Raw genomic sequence first — 21,326 nt, 5'->3', positions numbered from 1 at the left:
AGTGGTGGCTGTTGGAAGATACTGATTTTTATTTTAATGCTGGTCATAGCTAGTCAAAAGACTGCATTATTTTTTCAATTAAAGTAAATTGGCAGGAAACCTCCCTAAATATTTTATCATTATTTCTTTTATTTGTTTTCTTAAAAAGTAATTTCCAGCTTAGTTTTTCGTGTGTGTATTGCCTATTTTATTTACTCACTCTGGGCTTCATTCTGCCTTTTTAAAATTCATTTATTTGTTTTCTTCCTCCCACCCACTGAAACACCTTATTTAATTATCTTCTTAAGAAATAATTAAATAGTTCAGTGTTTATTACAACTGTTTTGTAATCTCCTGAGAGCATTTACACTAACTTTCCAAGACTGATACGATAAGCTATACAAATATGCTGCTGAGAAATGCCTGTGAAGTGATTTAGAGGCCACATACTTTTGATTCATACGTAGTATTTTGTCTTATGAGTCTGTACTAAAAGCATCACTCTGCTTCATGCTTGGGAATTTTGTCTTGCTGAACTTTGTCTGTAATTATCTGCATGTCAGACACCCACTGAAGCAAGAAAAGATCTTAGGGTTGGAGAGGGTACCTCTCCCTTTCCCCTTGGAATTATGAGACAATTAACTATGCTGCATGCAATTAGACACAATGAAAAATAAATATATGCAGCCTGTATAATAAAAGTTCAAAATACCCCTTCTACTTTCTTCTAATGTTAATCAGAGTAGAGCACTTAGCTAAACAAACGTCTGAGACTGTGTCAGAGCATAGCTTCAGTGTTCATTCTGCTCATCGTTTCTTTGTTTAAGTCCTGTCTCCCTTTAAACTAGAGTGAGAGGTACATTTGTGGATGGTGGCATTACAAACAGCATATAGGTAATCTGGGATCCTGCTAAGATATGAGACCCATTGGCAGGGATATCACTCAAAAAGTGATACTTGTTTCCTAGGCTTTGTGTCATATCTACCTGAAAGAGCAGTAGGTGTAAATTTGGTATTATTGGCATTTTGGAGCAATAAACATGGAGCCTTTCACCTCTGAGCAGTCAAGTGAATTAAGTCCAGACTCTGCATACAGATTGCTGGGCCATGCAGAGGTAGGTGTCCTTCTCTCCAGAATTATTGAGATTTGGCTCTACAAAGGATGCTCTGCTAGACTTATTTGGCTGTATGCATAGGAGAGCTAGGAGAAGAAAAGAACTAGGAGGAGAAAAGAGCTAGGAGAAGAAAAAAAAATCATCACTGTGGAGATAAGATACAGTAGCACTCACCTCTGTATAATCAATTGATAGAGAAATACCTCCAGAGGGCAGTTCACTGGTAAGGTCAGGGCAGGATGCCTGAGGGATTGAGTTTATGAAGTACAGCAGGATAAGTGCACATCTGTATTTCCTGCCAGAGTCAAAGCTACTGCATCAGCTTAGGGACCAAAGGGCTGCCATGAAACACAGTGCTGCATTTTTAGGACAACAATTTCCCCAGCACACTAGGATTAAAAACATAGAAATCATCCGTTAGGAATTTTCTTTCTTCTTGCTTTCTAGCAGGTCCCTATAAGTTAGTTGCAGCTGAAGAATAATCCCTGCTGATACAGATAAGAGACTGTAGTTTGGCAATTGCAGTAAGTCAGCCTTCAGTATTTCCATTGCTGAAGCAAAATTTCCACAGATATGTGCTGCAAAGAGCTGATACAATCCAAACTCGCTCTGACAATTCAGTCATCTTCATGGTGTGCTGAGTCAGTTGAGTAGCAGCCATCTTGAAGTTGGATCAGGTATTGTCTGGCTGCCCCATGCTAACAGCATATTGGATCGGGTATTGGGTATCCTCTTTCTGCTCAGGTAAAGCATAAAGCCAGCATAAATGCCATTATCTGTCTCCAGCTAACTTAACAGAAATGCAAACTTGGACTTAAAAGTGATCTACATCAAATTGATCCTGCTGAGGAAACCTGCTAGAGACCAGTTTTCATTAATGTATGCTGGCCAGAATAGCAGCAATCTGCCTCAGCTTTGCAATTATTTTGCACAAGTGGAGCACAGTTACAGTCCATACCAGACAATATCATGTGTCCAAATACAACATCTTCAGTGGTCCGTATCATGTATGAGCATAGAGTGTACTTGTGCACATACGTATCTTAAGTGGTGCGTGCCACTCACAATCCTTCTAGGTAATCCTTTGAAAAGCCTTTCAGCTTTAAGTGAGCTTCTTTCAAATCTTGCCTTGCATGAAGAATGCTGGGGATTTTGTCTGTGGTTAATCTGTCTTTTTCTGTTTGGTTATTGTAATCCAGGACAAACGATACTGGCCTCCTTGCTTTCAAAGACCATTTGCCTGTAACTCAGATAGTGATCACTGACACAAACAGATCAAATTCTGAGGCTGCTTGGAAAATCGGCCCTTTGCGTTGCTATGGAGACAGTGAGTACCTAGCTCTTCTCAATTTCCATAGGTACAGAATGTTCTCTCTTTGTTTTGGCTTTGTTTTTTGGTTTTAATGTATTTATCTGATGAAAGGTGGCTTTTCACATGCAGTTTGCAGCTGCTATCCTGTGCCAATTAACTATAGAGAAGGGGGTTGTGTTTGCAGGGCAGTTCTGGAACGCCGCTTCCTTCAACACGGAGGCCTCCTACCTGCACTTCCCTACCTTCCATGCTGAGGTCAGCGCAGATATCTCCTTCTTCTTCAAAACTACTGCCATTTCTGGGGTATTCTTGGAAAACCTTGGAATTAAAGACTTCATACGAGTTGAAATAAGCTGTAAGTTTCACTGCCAAGAAATCTTGGTGTATTTGCCCAGTTTGGCAGATGCAGAGATATAAGAAGGTTGTATTTTATTGTCTTGAGATGGTTGGAGGTGCCTGAAGAGGATAAGATGGAGAGATAAAGACTCATTAATCTAGATTTATCTATTGCTCCTGTCAGAATTTCCCTGTATCACCTTGATCATTGTACTTAAATCTTGTTACGGCTAGGTTTATCTTTCTTAAACAGCAAATTGAATTTACTTTTTTTAACACTGATTTATTTTTTTTTTTTTTTAATTTTCTCTTCCTCTTTACAGAAAAACTGCTGGTTAGATTTAACTAGACTATAGCTTTGGTTGAAAGATGAAAAAAATCAGTACAACCACTCTGATAATTACTTTTTTTTTTTTCCTCTATCAACATCATACCCAGCCTGATGCAGCCCTAGTGTTTCAGAGGAGCTGTGTGTATGGTACAGCTGTGAGGTGAAAGTCTGTGAGGGACATGATGCTAAATGCAAGATAAGTCAGCCAAAATTGTAATGGGCCTTGAATACTTCAAAATCCAGTAAGTGACTGCAGTATAACTGCTGCTCAGTATATAAAGGAGAGTAGCAGGGAACTTCATTAGTGAGGTTTTTGCCTTACTCCTGTTCAGATGAGCTCAAGTATTTATTAGTGACAAAAGAATACCATGGTTTTGACATGAAATATGACTCCTGTATTCCAAATTCTGTCAAGCTTAGGGGAAAAAAAAAACACCACCACACCCAAGTGCTACACATTTTGTAATATGCTTATAATAACCCAAACATAAAATTTAATAAAACAGGGCCCCAAGGCCCTTTGCTTCATTAAACCAATGGTAAATGTCATGGTGCATTATCACAAGGTAATGAGGTATGATTTACTATTAATTGCACATCAAAGTCCAATTTGGTTGTACTTCAGTACTGTATTTCATTCTCAGGGTTATAGAAGTAAAAAAGACATTTTGAATCCAAGTCTAACAAATACTGTAAACTGCTAAGAGGATTGTTCAGTGGAAGCTTTTTCATGTGTGTTAAATATGAACTCCTAAAGAAGCAAGTTATTTAAAAGTTTGGGGAAAGTCTTATCTTTTAAACTTAGACTTCTCATTAGTAGTTTGATGTTGTGTTTCTTGCTGCCAGATGGAATTTGCAGCCTAAAGGCCTTGTATCAGTGAAGCTCCACAAACCAGATGCTTCGAAGGAAAATGGCCTTTTAGCAGATGCAGGGGCTCAGAATAGATCTTTGTCTATCCCTGTGGAGTGTTTCCTATCTAAACTATCTAAGAATGAGCTTCCAAACCCAGACCTATCCAATTTATTGGGCTTGAAATAACAGGTTTTTATGAATTTTCAATCCACACCCCTCTGGTTTTCTGGTTTGTGAACCTCATTCTTGGTCCTTCTGGTGTATTTAGCATTTTAGGAGGAGGAAAAATAACCAGTAGCAAGAATATTAGGAAGTTCTGGCCGCTTTCAGGCTTCCAGATGAGCAAGATGGACTTCTTTTTACGGCTGTTGTTTTTCAATCATCCTACTTCTAGGAGCCTTACTATCTCTGGACATTTGTTACATGGTGCCTCTTTAGTTTAAGATCACCACTGAATTAGTTATGCTCATCTGTTTTTCCTAGCTTCCTGGGTCAGCATTATTCAGGTAAACAAATGCTTGTAGGATTCTCTCCTACCATATGTAGCCAAGTTCCATAATTAAGTGCATCCATTTTTGGAAGATATAGTCAGAAAGAGCTCCTTCATCTTTTCTCCCATCATAGCATTATTTATCCAAAATCTTTTGCTACCATTGTGTGACTTTTTTACAACATTTGGCACTTTTGCTTCAAAAAGAGAACTACTATTTCTAGAGCACTGTAATTGTTACAGCAAAAAAAAAAAAAAGATGGGTATTCACAGCTAAGCATATCATAGCAGAGATGAAACAGGAAGGCTGCAGGCTTAGATTTATGTGTAAGCTGCTGCGTGGGAGATGGGAGGTAAATGATGCTGTACTGTTTGCTGACATAAAAGTTAATGGACCCTATATTTATATAAGATTTCTTGATGTCAAAACCATGATTTAATTCAGACCTTCACTTCCTCTTCATATTTGTTAATCTATTCTAGCCCCTAAAGAGATCACCTTCTCCATAGATGTTGGGAATGGCCCCACAGAAGTCACTGTGCAGTCTCCCACACCCTTGAATGACAACCAATGGCACTATGTTCGAGCGGAGAGGAACCTCAAGCAAACCTCTCTCCAGGTGGATAGCCTCCCCAAGAAGGTCCTGGAGGCACCTACTGAGGGGCACTTCCGCTTGCAGCTCAACAGCCAATTATTTGTAGGTAGGGACCATTTAAGGGTTTCTGTAGATATGTACAGTATCTCTATGTCCATACCTTGGTAATGCTATTGTTTCACCATTGAGCTTACATGTGGTGACCTGACTTTGCTTTCTCATCTTCCATTCCTGCATTTGCAACATGAAGTAAATACAAGCTAGTGCCTTTCCACTCAAAGAAGTAACCATAGTTTAATCATATTATACTAGATGGTATTTTTAGGATCTAAGATTGCTTGAAACATATTTATTGCCAAAGAATTCCTATTATTTTTTCTTATGCAGCACAGGCCATGTAGCTGTAGCAAATGTGATCTCTCATTTTAGATGCCATGTAAAGGGCACAAATTCACCATGTAAGCTTCTAGGAAAAATCTTGATAGCAATATGCTCTTAAAGTTTGTTCCTTCAGCATGACTCCTAAAACCTTTATTTGATCATAGAGTGCTTGTGTGAGAGAACTGTGAACACAGTTAAAACAAACACAGGTATTTCAACTGAAGGTGATCTTTCAAAGGGGAAAAAAAATAGATCGAGACCATCTTGTATTCAATAATATACTCAGGGAATACAAAGAGACATCCCCCTCTTCTATATTCAAACACTGTCCTCCTGAGTAATCTGCTCAGTGATGAAGCATGCTGCTGATCACTTGTTTCTCAAATGCTAAGATGACTCTAAACATGTTCTACAGGAGGCCAGACCAGAAGGCAGTGTTGAGCTGCTAGACATCTTAGAACTATCAGGGAAAGCTAGCCAAGATACCATTTCCAATTAGAAAAGTTAGAGAATGTAATGACTGAATAGACTTTTCCAGATTTCTGGTTTTGTCTTTTTAAAGGAGTAAGAATAAAATATTTATCGTAATTCATCTATCAGAAATTCAAGCCCCTTAGTGGTAATACCTGAATGTTTGTTTCTACACTGTTTCAGCAAAATCTCTTTCAAATCAGAGGCAATTTAAGCTCCACTATTGCAGTAACCTCCTTGTGCTACGGCTTCTGGTGATGTGTAGCAGGATGAGAACTGCAACCCACAATTTTTGTTGTGTATTAAAGACTACGAAGGATTAGGGACACACAGTGATGCTGAGACCTCATGCTCCTGACCCTCCTTCTCAAAGTTAGAGTCAAAGAGAAAAGTCTGAGATTGCACCGAAGGAGTTTTAGGTTAGACATTAGCAAGAATGTCTTCTCTGCAAGAGTTGTCAAACCCTGGAACAGGCTGCTCAGGCAAGTGAAATCCCTACCCATGGAGGGCTGGAAAAATTGTGTAGGTATTGTGCTGAGGGTGAGTGGTGACTTGGCAATGCTATTTAATGGATGGACTTGATCTTAAAAGCCTCTTGCAACCAGAATGATTTCATGATTCTGTGACTAGATACATCATATATTAACTGCTTACCATCTCACCACTGAAAAGCAGTATCTGCCTATAATCTTGCTTCTCTGCCTCAGCAAAATAAAGAGGCTACCTAAACAAACTTGATGGTGGTTTTAAAAGTGACGTAACTCGTTGAATTGCAGGATATCTGAGGACCTCAACAGAGAAATGTGCTCACAGGAGCTCATATCAGCAAAGACAAAGGCAAAGCCCTGCACCTGGGGCAGAACAGCATCTTGTACCATACAAGCTGGGGATTGAGAGAGTGGGTAGCAGCTGTGCAGGAAAGGTCCTGTTGATTTTGGTTGAGAAGTGAATCTATATTTCACCTGAATATTGCCATGCTGTTAGGATCAGGTTGGACCAGTTGATCTCCAGCAGTAACTTCCAACCTAAATTTTTCTCTGATTGTACTTAATATGTACAGGCAATTCAAGGATATTTACTGTGTCTCAACAAAAAGGTGAAAAGCACTCATTGTGCAGTAACTAGATTGCATTCAGTTATCCATCAACATTTCTATTGAACCCTGAACAAAAGGGACACAAAACCTAATGTTTTCTGGTGTTCTTTTTCCGCCCTCAGCTTTATCATATTGAAGGCTAAAACTGTTAGTGACTTCTTGAGTTTTCCTAAGAGCAGTCAGAAGAGCTGGAAACCTGGGCAGATTCCTGATTCTGGCACTGTTTGTCCCCAGGTGTTTGAGGGAAGGGTGGCAGAAGTCCAACAACATACAGATGTGGCATAATTTGTCTCTGCTGAAGGTCTCATTCCAATCTCTAATAGGAAGCAACTGATTTAATACCTTAAACATGCAGAGTGAATTTTATCCTATCTGAAAAATATATGCATAAACAACATTATGAAAAATGAAAGAAGCAGCAGCACATAATATTACTCCCTACTTCCCCCATAATATTACTCCCTACTTCCCCCATAATCTGTAATGTATTTGTTTCTGCAGCATTATGTGGCCAGCAGGAGCAGGGAAGTCATTGTGCCCCTGTGCTCTGCACTGGTTAGGTCACACCTTGAGTACTGTGTCCAGTTCTGGGCTTCTCTATTTAAGAAGGATATTGAGGCACTTGAACATGTCCAGAGAAGGGCAATGAGGCTGGTGAGAGGCCTTGAACACAAGCCCTATGAGAAGAGGCTGAGGGAGCTGGGATTGTTCAGCCTGGAGAAGAGAAGGCTCAAGGGAGACCTCATTGCTGTCTACAACTACCTGAAGGGTGGTTGTGGCCAGGAGGGGGTCTCTTCTCTCAAGCAACCAGCACCAGAACAAGAGGACACAGTCTCAAGCTGCGCCAGGGGAAGTTTAGGCTTGAGGTGAGGAGAAAGTTCTTCACTGAGAGAGTCGTTCGCCATTTGAATGTGCTCCCCAGGGAGATGGTGGAGTCACCATCTCTGGAGGTGTTCAAGAAGGACTGGACATGGCACTTGGTGCCATGGTTTAGTCATGAGGTCTGTGGTGACAGGTTGATGATCTTTGAGGCCTCTTCCAACCTTGGTGATTCTGTGATTCTGTGACATGCATACTGGCAATATTTCTGGGGTTTCCACCATTAGTATGCCCATTTTTAATTAATAATCTGTATAACTGACCTGATTTGCTGTTTATAAAATGTTCAAAATATATTTTTTTTTGTTAATTTGCATCTCCCTTTTTCATTCTGTTGAAACATGAACTATTGTTTCCATACTGGAGATAGCTAGTCATTAAGATAAAATCTTTTTCCCCCCCTTTTTGCCTCCTTCCCTTCCCCCCTCCCCCCATTTTCTTGATTTTTTTTTCCAGAATCAATTCACATCTTTTGTCAATCTCATAAGTAAGGCTCAATGTCAAAATTTAATGTAGTTTATTTATCTTCTGGAAGGATTTATTGATCCTCTGGGATAAAGGAGCTGTATTAGTATCATGTAGCATTATGATGATAATGGAAATGGTGACCCACTGTAGCTTTCAAACTACCATTCTTTTCCTGTTGCTTCAGAGACATCAGCCTATATGCAGTATATGTGAGGTGTTCTTGTGTCTTTGTCTTTTTAGGGAGTTACATGCAGGAAATCACACATATAAAATAAATTAGACATTTGCAAAACATGATTACAGAGACAGTTGGCATGCAATATAATTTTAAATGGGTTCTGATAATTTGGGCCAATTAATTCCTTCTCAGCTGTTTCTGCCTGTTTTGTAAACAAGTTATTTACTTGGGTTTTTTTGGACAGATTTTTTCCTTCTGAACCCAAAACCCAGATATATTTGGGACTGTTTGTAATAGCAGTCTATAGCTTTTGGGGTTTCATATTAGCTTGTTGGTGGTTTGTTTGTGTTTATTTGTTTTGTTTTTATTTAAATACAAAAAGCTGGCCTGTCAAACAGGCTTTATTTTCTATGATTTAGAGTAAGGAAACTTGGAACAGAATCCTTTTTCAGCAATGGTCACAAAACAGTTGGTTGAAGGCAGTCATGGAGCTGTGCTTCATTTACTTCTGATCTGGCGATACCGACACATTGTGAGGAAGTTAATCAGCCTTTAAATACTTTGTAAGAACAGGAGTTAAGAAGACTTTCCTCGAATTTTATCTTCAGACTGACTGACTATTTTAGGAGGTTTGGGCTTTTACTGAAGATTTTTCCAATGACTAAACACAGAGAAGAATTTCCCTTTTATGTTTGTAGGTGCTTTTATGTCCAGTAAGAGACAAATTCACACTTCTGTCTTCCTGAGTGGAGACCTTATTGCTATGTCTTTCTTCTTTTTTCCACCCTTCTACCAGTTTTCTTGAAACATGAGAGGGTATAATAGTCTGTCTTAAATTTGGGCAAGAAATTAAAAAAGGAATGGATTCAGAAGTGAAAATATACCACAGGAATGAGCAGATACTCTTTTCCATAAGAAATTAAACCAAAACCCCCAAAAAACAACAAAAGTGTAGTCATTTTAGATGGAGAAAATACTCATTGCAAACTAATGCAAATCAGTGTCCAGAAGACTGAAAAATGTGAACTTGAGCTGTCTCAGAGGGATACTAATAGATGATGACAGTGAGTTCACTCTTTGGATGTTGTGATTGCTTATTCCAGCAGAGAAATCCAGAGGTTCAGAGACTATAGCACTATCTGGAAGTCTCACTAAGACTTAGATTGTACCAATGCTAATTTTGAGTTGTGCATGTTCTTGAATTTTAGGACTGTCTGCATCACTGATAGGATAAAAATCCATTTTCAACTTGGTCTGTGTACGTAGATATAACCATGGGTGTGTTTAATGTTTTTTAACTGCATTTCTATGCTCTCTGAATGTTAGGCACATCTTACTGGGCTTGAACTCACATTACAGTGCTTGGATTAACAGTACTATCTGTGAGAAAGTTTCTTCACTCCTGGACTTGATAAGTGTGAAATAGCCATAATTCATTATCTGCACTCAAATATAGTTCCATTTTGGAGTTGTACATCCCCACAGATAGAGAAGTTCACCAAAGTTTTGCATATCCTGAAAAAATGTACTCACATAGTGATTTCTATTTATCCCAAAGTCTCTTTTGTATCTCGATAATGTATAAAAGGAATTGATAGAGCTAGAATCAGGTCTTCTTCCCCTATGCTGATACTATTCATTGTAATCACAGACATGCTGGAATTTGGATGTCATTTCTTTTCATACCACCTGTTCTCCATTCTGTTCTGCCCTGCCACCTTTCATTGCCCTGTTTTGTGTTTAATTCAATGGTCTTGGCTGTTCTTGCGTCATGCTGACATTATGCATACCCTGCGCATCTGTCTTTTGGGGATGTTCCCCTTAGAGGAGCAAAACCTAAGCATTTTCTCTGGCCAGCATGCCACAATAGCTTCTATAAGAAATTGTCATTTCTTGATGTTCCCAGAATTTCACTGCACTGATGATATCTTAACTTGCTGTTCAAAATAGACCACAGAAAATGGCTACCTTCTTAAATGGATCTATCTGGAGGCAAAAACCAAAAGGAGGGAAGTTAAAATGGAGATGTTCAAATGTAATCTCCTTTTATCTCCCCATCCATAGCAACACACAATTTGACAGGGTACAAATTTGCAATTCTTGTTTTATTCCAATACTTCCTATAATTACCCGATAATATCCAATTACAGCTTCACACTGTTATGAAGAAACAGTGCTGCATAGTCAGTAAGAGACAGAGTGTAGATTAAGCAGTGTTTATGATCAGCTTTTGTGTTAAATGTGTAATTGATTATGTATTTATCTATGCATTGCCAGAAAGAGGTTTTTCTATGTCTGCTCTTGTTCCAAGAACTTAAAAAGTCTGCTTAAAGTCGACACTGACACATGGAATATGTGGCAGGCTTCTGAGATAGCTTTCTTCATGCGCAAAGTGGAAGGGAGAACTGACTTTTTCTTGCTTCTTTTTAGTGGGTCTTGGGCATCTAGCTGCTTTATTATCCTGAGTCACAACAAGGATATTCTTGCACCTGGCTGTTTCTTCTGTTAATTTAAAAATATTACAGTAGAAGGAGCAAACCCCAAACAAATGTACAGGCTAGATAATATCAGCTGACCAAATACCCAGCAATAGCCTAATTTGGCACATTACTTGCTCTGAAGGCACAGGCAAAAGTTACTTCTTTCAGTGGATAGCCACTTTCAGCATTTGAAAGAAGTGACATCCTTCTACATACTGCAGCTGTCCTCTGCTATATCCTTGTGGTCCTGGAGAAGGTATGTCATCACCTCTGGTCATGGCATAGTCTGAAATGAAACTCTTATCTAACGGAGAAAGCATGACCATAATACTCCAGCATGGGGCAGGGCATGGAAAAAGTCTTCACAGACCTCTTTGAGAAATGGATTTGCACACAGGCTGTTAACATTTGAGAAGCAAAACAGAAATCCTAAGAAGTTAATTTCATGCATAAGTCTTTGATGAGAAGCTTTTGTGCTGTCCATTTGATATATTAAGGGAGACTAGCAAAGTTAAGTTCCTGGCTTCCTGGTTTTGTCTTGGAATCAAGGGAGCAAGAAGTCCTTAGTGACTGTCCTCTGTGTGTTGTAGAAATGCAATGTACACCAGAGAGAGTCAACATCTGAGAAATTTTCTTAGGAGACAGAAAAAAAAGAAAGAAAAAGAGAAAAAGAAAGAACATAGTTTGTTTATTGTTGTTTTTAAAGGGATCTGTAGACACTTTGGGATGTTTTGGAAGCCAGAAGGAGGAATTAGTTCTTAAATCCTTTGTGTATCCTGAGTACTTTGTGCAACTTTCAGTTTGAGACTAACAAGTGTGACTTGGATGTCTTCTGAGGAATATGATTGCAAATTCTCCTACAGCTGAGTAATAATAATTATGAATCTTATACTCCCATGAGATTTCCTTTTCTTTGTATGAGTTACATAAAGCAAGAATGTTCCTAACACTTACTCGTGCTGCTGTAGCCTCCCTATTCCAGTTGTTACCAACAAAAAGTCCTTTGCTTTTTAAAGCAAATCTTCAAACCATTGATAGAATGTTAATTATTTAGCCAATTGTATCACCAAGCTACACTACAAGTGGTCAGTTGTGAGCTTTTTGCCCCCTTTTCTCAGACTCTCTCCTCCTTGCCCCAAAGTTTTTCAGTAAAATTACATAGAATACATAGAATACATAGAATAAACCAGGTTGGAAGATGGCTACCTTCTTAAATGGATCTATCTGGATCTATCTGGATCCATCAAGATCACTGTGTCCAACCCATCAACCAATCAAACACCACCCAAACAACTAACCCACGGCACCAAGCACCCCATCAAGTCTCCTCCTGAAAACCTCCAGTGATGGCGACTCCACCACCTCCCCAGGCAGCCCGTTCCAATGGGCAATCACTCTTTCTGTATAGAACTTTTCCCTAACATCTAGCCTGCATAAATACCTTGCTGAAAAGGACTTGGCTCTTTTGACTGTTGCCTCCACTCAACAAAGAACACCCTTTAACCTTCGTGTTCGTGGTCCTGAAGTTTATTCTAAAATCTGTTTTCCTGAATAAAAATTCTAGGTTGCATCCATGGAATTGTCCAGTTCAACAGGTCAGTTAGAATATGAAGAATCTGCAAAGCCTAATTTGGAGAGGACAGCTGTCTGTTTGTTTGTAGTTTTCTCTGCTTCATGGGGATGTATCTGAAGATTAGATCTAGTCAATTGAAGAAAACTGTCCAAATAATAAACATACTCACTTAATCAACACTGTGTAAATCTAGGATCATATAGCTGGTCTCAGTTAAGCTCTGTAGTCTCCTGACACTAAAAGAGAAGAGTGAGGAACTTAACTTTACATGGCTTTCCAGAGTGCTTTAGAGAGAAGGAAGAATATGAATAATGCAATAAACATGACATCTGTGGAATAGTTAGCAATAGTTCACCAGTTCTGCTTGTAATATTTATGATTACCTCCCACACAAATGAAACTAAGGTAATCAGAAACCTTAAAGGGGGAAATCACATTTCTGCTTGTTTGGACATTACAGAACATTTTGTATGGTATGTTTGGTTTTGGAGCAAAATCCCCAAAGAAAAAGATTATGTGTGCACAGTGCAGCAAATGCAGAGGGCCCAATTATTGTCCTCAGAGGGCCCTTAAAATAAGTGAGCTAACATTTGCTCACCTGAAAAGAATTGCTAGCTAGAGAGGAATTTGAAAATATTTGTTTCTCTGAGAAAGACATCATAAAATTACCAGAAAATAAACCTGTTTCACACATACTACCTGTAGTTCATTTATTCTAATTCAAATCCAATATTTCTCCTATTAGTGTACCAGAAAGAAAAATGTGCTAGAATTTTTTAGCAGAACAGCATGGTTTTGGTGAGATTTATTTTCAGACCATTGCTTCATTCTCTTAGCTTGCAGAAGTCTTGCTTTAATTAAACAATTTATGAAAAATACAAGACAAAACTAAAACCTAGATGCTGTTCTGCAAGGACTTACTAAACAAATGCAATCTCTTATCTCATGAAGTTTGAAATAGAACCAAATTCTTCAGAAGAATAATTAGGAAAGGTAACTTTTTTCATGCTACTTTTGCAGTGAATCTAGCCTTTCAGAGCCTACTAATGCTGGCAGCTCCTGAACCAGAATTAGATTTCTTAGTAGCAATCAAAATTGCAGTGTCTTCAAAAGCAAATTATTGGCAACCGCCAAATAAAGCCTACAGTAAGAAAAGTGGAGATATTTTCATGAAGTGCTCTAACAATCATCATTATTATCATTATCAGAGATCATCTCTTACAGAAAAGGAGTGTCTTCATTGTAACACTGTTAGTAATTTCATGGGGCAGATATGTTAGCTAGCTTGCAGAGACTGAATTGTGTAGATCCATGCAGCTCTGGTCCTCAAGAAGACATGCAATTATATTTAATAACTGTGATAAATAATACAACTGTGACCTGAAGTCCTGTTTCTTGGCTACAGTAACCATTCACGTGCAACAACAGGTTGGGCAGACGTGCTTAAAATTCAGACTCAAATAATTTCCCTTCCGCCAGCAGGCCTCGTGCTGAACGTGATTCATCCCTGCTATCTGGCCTCATCAGAATGTGTAACTCACCTACTGTTAGGATTAGGGTGTTATTTATGCTCTGCACTATGGCAACAAATATAAAAAAAATAAACCCAGCATTTTAGGTTTGGATTTTTCATGCATTATGTGATGCGCAGACATACGATAAAGAAGCTAATCTTTTTCCCAAATGAATTTGCAGTTTAAATGCCAGACAGGGCAGTAGATAAGGCAGAAAAGAGAAGAATGGCAACAAGAATGTGTCACATAGAGCTTTCTAGTCCTTTCATACAGATAGAGACCTCTAGTTTGCAGGTCTGGAAGTCTGGCAACTTTTCCCACTGTATGCACTGATATATAATAAATTTTGGGTTTTAAAATTCATGGATTCATATTTGTACCCCTGGATGGGATATTGGGACTTTGATTACTGTGCAGATTCAACAACGAATGCATGTCCTTTTTTCTCTCTTTTTCAGGGGGAACAGCCTCCAGACTTAAGGGCTTTTTGGGATGCATTCGATCTCTACATTTAAATGGACAGAAACTTGACCTTGAGGAGAGAGCTAAAATGACACCTGGTGTCAAACCTGGATGTCCAGGACATTGCAGCAGTTATGGTAACCTGTGTCATAATGGAGGAAGATGTGTGGAGAAGTATAATGGTTACTCCTGTGACTGTACCAACTCAGCATATGAAGGACCTTTCTGCAAGGAAGGTAGGCAGCAAGCTTTGGTCCCAGGTCCTTAGTGGTCTCTGAATTATGTCACAATTTCATCCATGTCAACTTGATATCCCTCATGTTACAAGAAGATGCTCCAATATCAGCTGACCCTTCAGCATTACTGTTTATCTTAAGCGGGCTATAATGCCTCCTTTTGTTGACTCCATTAATGGCCTCAGAAATCAGAATGGTGTTAGTTATACTATTGAAGTTGCCAACTGTATCCCACTATGACTCCTGTATTGAGTTATCTGTATCTTAGAATCATAGAATCGACAAGGTTGGAAAAGACCACAAAGATCATCAAGTCCAACCTGTCACCCAAGACCTCATGACTACTAAACCATGGCACCAAGTGCCACGTCCAATCACCTCTTGAACATCTCCAGGGACAGTGACTCCACCACCTCCCTGGGCAGCCCATTCCAATGGCTAACAACACTCTCTGTTAAGAACTTTCTCTGCAGTTCGAGCCTAAACTTCCCCTGATGCAGCTTGAGACTGTGTCCTCTTGTTCTGGTGCTGGTTGCCTGGGAGAAGAGACCAACCCCTTCCTGGCCACAACCACCCTTCAGGTAGTTGTAGACAGCAATAAGGTCTGCCCTGAGCCTCCTCCAGGCTAAACAATCCCAGCTCCCTCAGCCTCTCCTCACAGGGCTTGTGCTCGAGGCACAAGATATTAACAATATAGGGCTGTAATTTTCTGTAACATTTGTCCGCCCATGTCTGAACATTTACTTTGCTTGGTTTTAAACTTCATGCAGCTTTGTTCACCTTAAAATCTCAAGGGCTTTTCTTTGCAGAGTTTTTGAACAAAGGTGTTACAAGAATGTGGGTGTGTTTACCATTCCTGTGACAATCCATTCAGAACTTAAGATATTTTAAAAATAAATGTAAAGCGTTCTGTCTCTTGAACATGTCCTCACCAAACCCTTCTGGTGGCTCATAGATGTTGCCAACACCAGAAAAAGCAGTGGGGCAAATAAAGAACATCTAATTTAGACAGCATGTGCTTAGTAAAAGGAAAGAAATAGTAAACCTGCTCAATAGCAACAAGGATTTTAATTACTGTGGCTGCTGCTCACCTCACTAAGAGGGTCACATCATCTGCTGGTGTAAATCAGCCTAGTTGTAGCGCAGTCCAACTACACTCACACAAGCTGAGGATTTGGCACCAATGCCAAAAGAGGCATATCAAATAACCACAGTCTCCTGGTATGAGATGCTGCTGTAGAGGTGAAGATGCACTTGCAGTCAGTCGGTAGCTGGAGATACTGCCATCTTGACTTTATTGTGCCTCACATTAGATAAAACCATGCTGTTATCACATCTGTGTATGTCATGGCCAGACTGTGCTGTGTTTATTGAAAACACAAGCAGGAGTTCTTGGAATTCGAGCATGCACAAGTAGGTGTTTCTCTTCTTTTGGAGTTAGCATAGTCAACTTCTTTTGCTGGTTGTCTTTGGTCCAATGTGTTGCTTTAATGATGACTTTGTTTAAAGAAAGAGACTAGAAAGGACAAACTTACTGTCTTTCCTGAGGGGGGAAGACAGAGAATATTGCCTTACACGTCAGCTGTCAAAAGATGGTGAAACAGGTACTTATTTGGCTAACAGACATTTTGGCCTGTTCCATCCTGTGTAATTCTGATTCCAGAACTAAAATAGTTTAATTTAGAGGTCTCTCTCCATACACTGTCCTTCTTTGTGCCCTGCAAACAGACTATAAGGAAGGACATACTGCTCACCTAAATAAGGAACAGTGATGTCAGCTGGGTCAGAGGAGTTTTGCAGTGTTCTGCTTCTGAGGCAGTCAGTTCATGCTTGTCTGGGAGATCTGAAAATGCAGTAGCTGAAATTATTCCCTTGGTTTATGTATTCTTTCAGACGTTTCTGCATTATTTGAAGCCGGCACTTCCATTACCTATATTTTCCAAGAGCCTTATCCTGTCACAAAAAATGCAAGCACCTCAAGCTCTGCCATTTATGCAGATGCTGTCATATCCAAGGAAAATATTGCGCTTAGCTTTCTCACGGCACATACTCCAAGCCTTCTGCTGTACATCAACACCTACCTTCATGAATATTTGGCTGTAATTCTCTCCAAGAATGGTAAGTACTCTTGATTTGCTACCAAAGAGAGACCAGGGTAGCTGTGTTAGGTGTCTTTTTTTTGTGTGTGTGAGAATAGTATAGAATTCTGCACTGATTTAAGTTCATTTCTGTGTCTGCAACTTTATTAACTTGATGGTATTCAGTTCACACAAATGGCTATCACTCTTGTTTATAGCCCTTTATTTGGCATTCAGTGCTACACTTGCCTATTCAGTCTTTGAATAATCATGTTGTTGGGGCTTAAAATGTGCTTTGAGTTTCATTTGGCAAGACTGTACAATAGCAGTCCTTTGCTATTTATTCCACACTGAGATCCATTAGGCCTCCAAGATAAGAGAATGAGAAATACCATGAATGTACAAGAACACTTGGTGCAGAAATATATTATCATTTTATCTTTTGCATTCTGTCTTGGCACATGTATTGCTCTTCACTGGGTTGTTTCAATGGAATATGACCAGTATGTCTGAATATTAAAGCCAGAAAATGTAAAAGTTTTCTAGGTTCACTGCCAAAAACATGAGCTGCAAATCCAGGTTTTATTAAAAGACACATGATGTGGGGACTTTCTGAAAACATGTCAAGATTTTGGTGGCATAGGTTCTGTGGCTTCTCAGTAAGACTCTAGCTTCTGAGTCCTTGCAGTGCTTTCAGAAAACTCACTCCAGATGAACATCGTCCAAGACAAATGGGGATGCTTGAATTATTCAAGAGTTATCAGGCACTGGAAGTGATGAGTAAGTGTGTTGGTGAGTCACTAGCCTGTGGCAGAACAATAGAAAGTTAATGCCATGTGGTTTGGATATGTACATTTGACCGAATGACCCAAACCACTCTGAAGCCTTGCAAATTTCAAAATAGCTAAGCTTTCAAGTACCAGTAAAATGAAACTATAAGAGAAGAAAAAGCGGGGGGATGGGAGGAGGTAACAAGCACAAAAATTTTTATTCTCTGTCTGGGCTTTTTAGTGGTTTATCTTCCAGTTATGTCACATGGCTAGCGTGCCAGCTGGCATGGGATGAGTATCCAAATGCCTAGGAGGGTCAGCTGGGACAGCATCAGCCTGGACCCATCACCCCAAAGTGAAGTTGCAGCTGGGCAATGAAACTACTGAGGAAACTCACTCTCCACTCTCCCAATTCAGTCCCAGATTTCTATTTCTGATAGGCTCTCAAATGCAAGTGTGTGTGATTTGCAGATGTAGGAATTTTCCAGTATGTAGGTCCACGGTGCCAGAAGTTATCCCCTGCTGAGGTCAGACATTGGAATCTGCTTCTGTTACACTCAGGTCTCTCGATGACACTCATGCAATTGAAAATAGCCCTAAAGTGAATGAAAATGTAATATCCATTTAAATCACCTTTACTGCTGCCAGAGCAGTGTAAAATGACCTTAGAAACATGAGTCAGTTGACTTTTATTGATGAAATACAATCATAAGCTAGCTATAATTGTGAAGTTCTGAAAGGGGCAAATGTAATGGTGGTTGGGGACAAGACTGGAATCAAAACACCAGGATCTCTTGTAGCAGCCTAGCAGGAACAGAGATAAACTTCATTTTGGCAGCTGCACCATCTGCAGGTCTCTGCTTGGCTCACACAGAGACAGGGAATCTCAGTACTTCTGGAAATTAGGGTGGTGCAGCTCGCAGAACTGCAATTGAAACAGTGGTGCTTTTTTGTCATATCTGTACCTCTGTTTACTCACTTGTAAAAAGAAGATGATGCAACAGTAGTTTAGAGGTTTGGTGAGATGTTAGGTTCCAAAACTCTGGACTATAAAATGTAGCACTATATGCAAAGATTTACTAAGCTGACCTTGGTTAGCTCCTGAGGTTTCGTTCAGGGTTACTTTGTGTGTGCTTCTGTGTGATTCTTTTAAGAGAGTCATTTCAGTATGTTTGTCCCAAACGTAATCATCTTTTTTTTTATCTCATACCCTCTTATTCCTTAGTCATGTTGGAATTGAAATTATTCCAATGAAAATAATATTCAGATATGTTACTCTTTGTTCCTCCAAAAGGTTTATGCATGCATTAAAGTTGCTGGGCTGTGAATAACAATGTCCTTTGTAGCATTGAAAGTGAGCACAATTCCTTCTCTCTTACTGGCTGTCTTTCAAGGAATCTTGCTGTGTCTGGCAATGTGTAGTAGGGCCTAAGCATGTCCCTGCTGGATAACTGATTGGCTAAATTAAAGTTAGACTCCAGGTGAAATAGGAATGGACATTCTCACTTAAGACTTGAGTGGTAATGTTCTTCACCATAATCTCAAGACCCTTTCCACGTTTTTAGAAACTATTGGAATAGTCTAAGTATACTTTGATACCTCACCTTCTATATGTATGTATCAAACTACTTATTCCTCTTTTCTATTATCCACAAAATAACTAGGCAAATTATTAGTTAATAAAAGTGACAATGTGAATATTTTTTCTTGTAATTCAGACTTGCCTTGTTAAATATTTACCATAAAAGAAGTTAAAGTGTCTGCAAGGCTCATTCGTAGTTAGACTATAATAAAAGGAGCTTGTGAGAGTGAATTCATGTGGGCAGCTATGGTCTAATTCAGTCAGGTGTGAAATATTTCCTGTAAAATCAATTGGTTTCAGTAAAATTAAGAAATAATCACTTTTAACCCCAACATATTTTGCATTGTCAGTCTGTAAAGAAGGTGATATCACTAGAAGATACAGTACATATTGATTGAGACACTAGGATTGTGGTAGTAAAATTATTCATTTAGGGTTTTCTAGCAGGCCAGCGTCAGGTCTGTGAAAAGAAATAAAATTACCTTGTTCCCACTCATGGCTTTACCCATACAGATCAATGCTGCCCACACAGAAAGCCCTTCTGCTTCTTGAAGCATTAGAGGGAAGGTAGTTCATAAGGGTGGTAAAGTTATAACAGATGTTGGGTGCCACCATATGTCAATGTAGTAGCTACAAGTCCAGACCTATTCAGATGTCCTCCTTCCATAGAAGGAAATGCTCAGTAGTGTCTAGCAGCTAATATTTCTAGATATAATTCCCACCCAAAGAAGTTATCTGTATCACAAGATTGCTCTTAACTCTGATCTGTTGGCTCATGTCCTGGAAGCTTATGGGTAAGTTTTTTGAAGTTGATGTTTTTAAAATCACTTGGGTGTTCTTTCCACCATAAGTCAATATTTATGCTTCTAAATCCTACATGTCTTTGAAAATCATATGTAATAACATAGCATTGTCCCCTTCTCCACAAACTCACATATTATACCCTTGGATATTTAATCTGCACATACGTATTGATGTGTATGTATTATATATAGATGGGTATGTGTATTTATATATAGATTGGTATGTATGTGAAGCTCTCACAGTCACATTGATCCCACATTCAAAAGATTAATAGAACTGTAATAATTGGCAGTGTAGTTTTAATATTAGTGCTGGAACAATTTCATATTATGGTGCCCATTACTAAGCTACATAAAATGGGCAAATATCTTCAATTAGCCTTTTCAGTGTGTCAGTCCACATCACAGGAAGCTACTGCCAAGACAAAGGTATGGTTTTTTTTCTTTCCCTTCTAAATTTTCACTGTCCATTTTTGAATTTACATGATTTCACCAAGCTACCAGTACCTTAATATTAGTATCTTTGCCTTGAACCATAAAGACAATAATTAATGGCGCAGAAAAATGTTGAGAGAAACTATAAGTGCTTCTCCTTTCTCCATTTTTCCTTCCCCTCTGCAAGTGATAAAATGTGATATGAATATGATGAAGTATATTGTCTAGAAAATGTTTCCCCAAGTCTTTGATTCTCAGTGTTGTTGGCTTTCTCCATGGAAACAATGATTCCTAATCTGGAAAAACAGCAGATAGCCAGCATCAAAGTAAAGAGATAGAATCTCAAACTATCCTAGAGTGATTGAAAATTTATCTGTATTTATTATCTGATCTCATAAGAAACTAAACAATTTGAGTCCTTTTCTTTTTTGGTTTGTTTCTGCCCAGTACTTATTGCCATCCCAGTGAGCTCTGTTCTCCGTTTGTTTTAGAAAGTAAGACTGAAATTTCATAGGTAAGATTAAAGACAACACAAAAGGCATAGTTAAAAACAAAAGTTAGGTCTCTGATACTCGGAATATACTAGCAGAACCCAGATCGACTCCAGTACCATCAGTGAGAAACTACTGATATTTTTAATAAACTAGAAATCTACTGTAATCTCCTCCTGTCTCTAGTCAGAAGAAGCCTTTCTGTTGAAGGCATATGAATTCCCATGTTGTTATTGCTTTGCAAGTTTGTTGAGCTGCATCTCCAACAACTTTTCTCAGGCAAAATCAAAGCTTTTGTAATTCAGTAGTAAAGAAAGGCAAAAAATCTAGTTCAATCTTTAAGGCAAAGAATCTTTTGGTTCTGTTCATGCCAGGCACTCCGGAGTTCAGTGAGGCAAAGCCCCTAAATGGGGAAAG

The 21,326-nt window shown here is 39.0% G+C and overlaps 1 protein-coding gene across 1 annotated transcript in view; it reads left to right on the top strand.

Moving 5' to 3' along the window:
- CNTNAP5 (contactin associated protein family member 5) overlaps positions 1 to 21,326 on the top strand; it is a 303,945-nt gene that overhangs the window by 253,880 nt on the left and 28,739 nt on the right. The window contains exons 15-19 of the mRNA XM_054176017.1: positions 2,294 to 2,421; positions 2,591 to 2,761; positions 4,900 to 5,118; positions 14,511 to 14,750; positions 16,644 to 16,868. Coding sequence (XP_054031992.1) covers positions 2,294 to 2,421; positions 2,591 to 2,761; positions 4,900 to 5,118; positions 14,511 to 14,750; positions 16,644 to 16,868 — 983 coding nt within the window. The remainder of the gene's footprint in view (positions 1 to 2,293; positions 2,422 to 2,590; positions 2,762 to 4,899; positions 5,119 to 14,510; positions 14,751 to 16,643; positions 16,869 to 21,326) is intronic.

The sequence above is a fragment of the Dryobates pubescens genome, chromosome 2 (assembly GCF_014839835.1).
Source record: "Dryobates pubescens isolate bDryPub1 chromosome 2, bDryPub1.pri, whole genome shotgun sequence".
NCBI lineage: Eukaryota > Metazoa > Chordata > Aves > Piciformes > Picidae > Dryobates > Dryobates pubescens.
This window is presented reverse-complemented; position numbering and strand designations above follow the sequence as displayed.